The 4943-nt window shown below is 36.1% G+C and overlaps 1 protein-coding gene across 1 annotated transcript in view; it reads left to right on the plus strand.

The window, feature by feature from the left end:
* LOC107757780 (phosphorylase b kinase regulatory subunit beta-like) overlaps positions 1-4721 on the plus strand; it is an 83339-nt gene extending 78618 nt beyond the window's left edge. Inside the window, 6 exon segments of the mRNA XM_016575357.1 lie at positions 1295-1497; positions 1651-1785; positions 2266-2395; positions 2535-2642; positions 2750-2890; positions 3968-4721. Coding sequence (XP_016430843.1) covers positions 1295-1497; positions 1651-1785; positions 2266-2395; positions 2535-2642; positions 2750-2890; positions 3968-4105 — 855 coding nt within the window. The 3' untranslated portion in view covers positions 4106-4721.
* The last annotated feature ends 222 nt before the right edge of the window (positions 4722-4943 follow it).

The following is a 4943-nucleotide window of genomic DNA, read 5'->3' on the forward strand; positions in this document are numbered from 1 at the left end:
GACTCCTATAGTGAGGGAAATTCACCTGCGATCCGAGCGGAGAGGTTAGGCTACTCACAGACTCAATATGCGCTCTGCAATAATAACGTGATCGATGCCTACAGTCCACGCTGATAGCTGTTCAGGGGCAGTTTTTTTTTTAATCTCCATCTCCTTTTATCTCCATAAACATATATAGAGCAGTAGAGCTAATACAGTGGCTGGAAATCTGTTTATCCTTCGGTTCCTCGTGCTTCCCCATCTTCATAGAGAACGCAGTTCGTGGTTTCTCTGAGCTCTTTGGAAAGAAGGTGGAAATGGCGCGGCCGCGATTTCCACGCATTTTTTAGATGCTGGGAGCAGGGAAATCTATATAGAGTGCCTTATTGTAGTAATATATTGTAGTAAATTGTAGTATTGTATTGTAGTAAATTATCGATATTGATACAGATATCGATTCTCGTATCGCATGAAGAAGGACAACGATATATCGCCATATCGATAAATTGTCCCACCCCTAGTAAATTGCCATAGCAGAGCAATATTGATGTCTGCTGGGAACTATAAGGAGAAACAACAGCAGATCATGCAAAGCAAGCCACCACATACTTAATCCACACTTTAAAAAATATATATGCATTTCATTACATAAATAAAATATAACACAAGACCAAGGGCCAGATTATTAAAATGAGTCACGCAACGATATTTACTAACGTTTGCGCTCGTCAAATTACTGGTATTTGCACAATTATTTAACACCCATAAAAAGCATGTCTTAAACTATTTTGCACCTGTGTCGCAAGTAGATCACCCACACCTGATGATCATCAGCTCTGCTTATTTGCGACTACGCTAATTTGCGTCTATGTTCTTTAGTTTGCTCGTTGTCAGTAAATCACCTGCAGAAATTTCCTCACCAGTCTGTTTTGAAATTGCGCTCTTGTGCTAATTTTCCCTGTTTAGTAAATCTGGCCCCAATTGGCATCTGCTAACAAATCATACTAGATGTTTTACAAGAAGTAACGTCGCTTTTCTGGGCCATCATATTTTTTTCAGGTCTTGTGGTGACTTTTTTTCCACTAAAATTTGACAATCACAAAGTACCCAAATCGTTTACCAAATCACATTGTACAAATTCATACAAAATCATGAAACAGTTACATTTTTACATGAGACCAGGTTGGATTTATACATTTTGAAGTGAATAATCCTGGTTTGAGTACATGAAAACCCATTCAGAGAAAAATAAACTACTAAAAATGCATGTCTGAGAAATCATTCATCATTATACAGACTGACGACAGTTTACCAGGTGACTCTTGGCCTGTTTGGGCATGAGGAGATCGTGATCTCTAACCCCCTGTCTCCAGGGGTCATTAAAGACATCATATACAGCAAGTGCAGCCCCCATGGCGAGCGAGAGGCCGTGCTGCAGCAGGAGCTCGTCATCCACATTGGCTGGATCATCTCCAACAACCCAGAGCTGTTCAGTGGCATGCTGAAGATCCGTGTGGGGTGCGCCTTCAAGCATTTCACAGCATGAGCCTAAATAATAATACATGCTCATGTCATTAAATAATCATATCTTTTGCTATAGATCATTTCTGTCAGTTATTTACATGGGTTACCTTCAACAATCTTTGTTTCTGGTGTCTATTTTTCAATCAGATGGATTGTTCAAGCCATGAAGCATGAGTTGAAGATTCGTGCTGGGGACATGCCACCTCAGGACATCTACCAGATGTCCCCTAGTGATGTCAAACAGCTCCTGCTGGATGTCCTCCAACCTCAACAGACTGGCAGGTGCAGGATGCCCGCCATCTGTGTGTTAGTGTAGATACCTGCCAAGACTGAATTATCTGTTGTGTCCAATTGCAATAGTAGCATACAGTTTATCATCATTTGATTATTCCTAGTTTTCAATTGGGCAGCTGAGGTTAATTATCAAGTAAAAGAATATGGTCTTCTGATAATGCAGTTGTAACACATTCACATTGTCAGGCTATCTATGTGAATAAATACAAAAAAAAAAAAATACAATTTTAAATGTATATTTTAAAAAATTATTTCAAATTATAATATCTCACTATATTACTGTTTTTACTGTATTTTTGATCAAATAATTGCAGCCTCGTTGAGCATTAAAAAAATCATACTGACCCCAAATTTTGAAAAATAAAAATAATTTTTTTCCCAAAAGAATCCTGCTCCAGAGCTAGCGTTCAAGGATTTCTCCATTGCAGTGGTTTTGAGGATTAATTTTAATCTTCGGTATTTCCATAGATCATGGCTCAATAGACGTCAGATCGATGGCTCCCTCAACCGCACTCCTCTTGGCTTCTATGACCGTGTTTGGCAAATCCTGGAGAGAACACATAATGGCATCATGGTTGGAGGAAAACATCTCCCTCAGGTAACATTTAAACATTTTTTGGAAGTCTTAAGCATAGTTGAATAGATGATAAATAATTGCATCATTAAAGGATCATTTTAAATGTGTTCAGAATATCTGCATTTTGAGATGACCACTTCAATCTTTCACTTGTTTGCAGCAACCTACTCTATCAGATATGACCATGTATGAAATGAATTTTTCTCTGTTGGTGGAAGACACATTGAAGAACATTGTTTTGCCTGAGTACAGGCAGATCATTGTGGAGGTGAGGCACAATTTGTCCCTGCCACAGCTTTAACATGTTTTATAACACTAATCGGACATATCATTTGCCTGTTGTTTGTGTTTGTGTCTTTGATGACCTGAATGCAGCTGTTGATGGTGGTGTCAATTGTGCTGGAAAGAAACCCAGAGTTGGAGTTTCAGGAGGCTGTGGATTTGGACCGTTTAGTTAAGGATACCTTTGCTGACTTTCAGAAAGACCGCAGCAGACTGGATGGATCTGAGAAACAGGTGAGGGCAGATTTAATTAAGTTCAGTTAATGTTATCAAATGCTTGGATCAATCTACACTACTATTCAAAAGTTTGGGTTAAATAAAATTCCTAAATGTTTTTAAAAACACTTACGGTCAACAAGGCTGCATTTATTTGAACAAAATACTATTAAAACAGTAATATCGTGAAATATTTTCAATTTTTTTTTACAATTTTATATTTTAACATGTAGTTTATTCCTGTGATGGCAAAGCCGAATTTTCAGCAGCCATTACTCCAGTTTTTAGCATCGCGTGATCATTCAGAAATAATTTCCAATATGCTGATTTGAAAACAGTTGAGAAAACTGCGATTTATTTTTTTTTTTTTTGATGAATAGAAAGTTCAAAAGAACAGCATTTATTTGAAATCTTTTGTAACATTATAAGTTCCTTTACTGTTTTTTGATCAATTTACTGCATCCTTGCAAAATAAAAGTATACATTTCTTTAAAAAAGAAAAAAAAACTTATTTTGAACAGTACTGTTTTTTTTTTTAGTAAAACAAACAATGCATCGCGTGATCATTCAGAAATAATTTCCAACATGCTGATTTGAAAACAGTTGAGAAAACTGCGATTTATTTATTTATTTTTTGATGAATAGAAAGTTCAAAAGAACAGCATTTATTTGAAATCTTTTGTAACATTATAAGTTCCTTTACTGTTTTTTGATCAATTTACTGCATCCTTGCAAAATAAAAGTATACATTTCTTTAAAAAAGAAAAAAAAACTTATTTTGAACAGTACTGTTTTTTTTTTTAGTAAAACAAACAATATATTGATTAAATACACTTTTTTTATAATGACTATTCACTGCTTTTCACCTTCCAACAATTATGTAATGTCTTTGAATTATCTTCATTTGGTGACTTTTCACAGTAAATTTTCATATGCGCATTTTATTAACCAGCATATCAAGCAATTAAAAGATTGAGAGTCCTAATATTTGATCTATTTTAAAGCACAGCAGCCAGTATGAATTTGAATACCATGTGTGCTTGCATTAGCATTCTGTGGTGATATATAACTATCTAAGGTAAATATAATCCACAGGACAACATGGAGGCCTTCTACAACACACCAGCCCTGGGGAAACGAGGCACGTCCAGTTACCTCACCAAGGCAGTAATGATCCAGCTGCTGCAGGGAGAGGTGAAGCCCAGTAAAGATGACCCGTGTTCTGTCAGCTAACGCACCACACACTCCTGTCAACCTTACTTAGACTGCCATACAAGCCCAGTCATGCTAACATAGGATTGTTTTTGTCTGGAATATATTATATAGCATATAAATAATAAAAAAAAATTCTTTCAGGACCTTGCTCACATTTGCAGCTATTTAAAAAAAACCAGTTTACCTACCACAGCTTACTGAGCAAGAACCATTAAACTTGAACCACGTGCCTCATTTTAAATGATTAATTTAAGGTCAAAATCCCCTAACATCATCCAGTAAGGTACTGAACTAACTGCATGTCATTATTTCAGGATGTGGTCGAATAGAGTGTTGTAGATTTTGTCGGTTATGAACTTAAATGCGAAGCTAGAAGCTGTTTTGCAAGTGTTTTTATTTTGCAAGCATTGATTGTTATGTAGTGTGCAAGTTGATCTTCACTTAATGTAGTTTGTTTTTCATTTTGAACCTTTTGTCAGTTTACTTCAGAGCTTTTGACTACTAGTTAATGTATCATGTAGCACTTGCCTTTATGTATGTTTGAATGGTATGAAAACATGTTTTCATGTTTTCACCATGTTCTTAAACAGTATGTTCAGTCCATTAGTACTGAAGAAAAATATATATTGAAAAATAAACTGTCCTTGTTTTAACTTAATTGCAATTTTCTGCCCTTTTCTCTCTGTCAACTGCATTGAAAACCTCAAACCTTTTGACAGAAACATAAAAGATGTGATAGATAGTTATTAGGGTACATCCCAGAGAAAAAGCTAAGCAGAAATCTTGTTTATCCGAGTGAGTGGGTGTTTGGACCAAGATCCTTATTTATCATGCCGTCCACTGCCATCAGCCTCCG

The sequence above is a fragment of the Sinocyclocheilus rhinocerous genome, unplaced genomic scaffold, assembly GCF_001515625.1.
Source record: "Sinocyclocheilus rhinocerous isolate Xijiao unplaced genomic scaffold, SAMN03320098_v1.1 scaffold294, whole genome shotgun sequence".
In the NCBI taxonomy this organism is placed as follows: Eukaryota; Metazoa; Chordata; class Actinopteri; order Cypriniformes; family Cyprinidae; genus Sinocyclocheilus; species Sinocyclocheilus rhinocerous.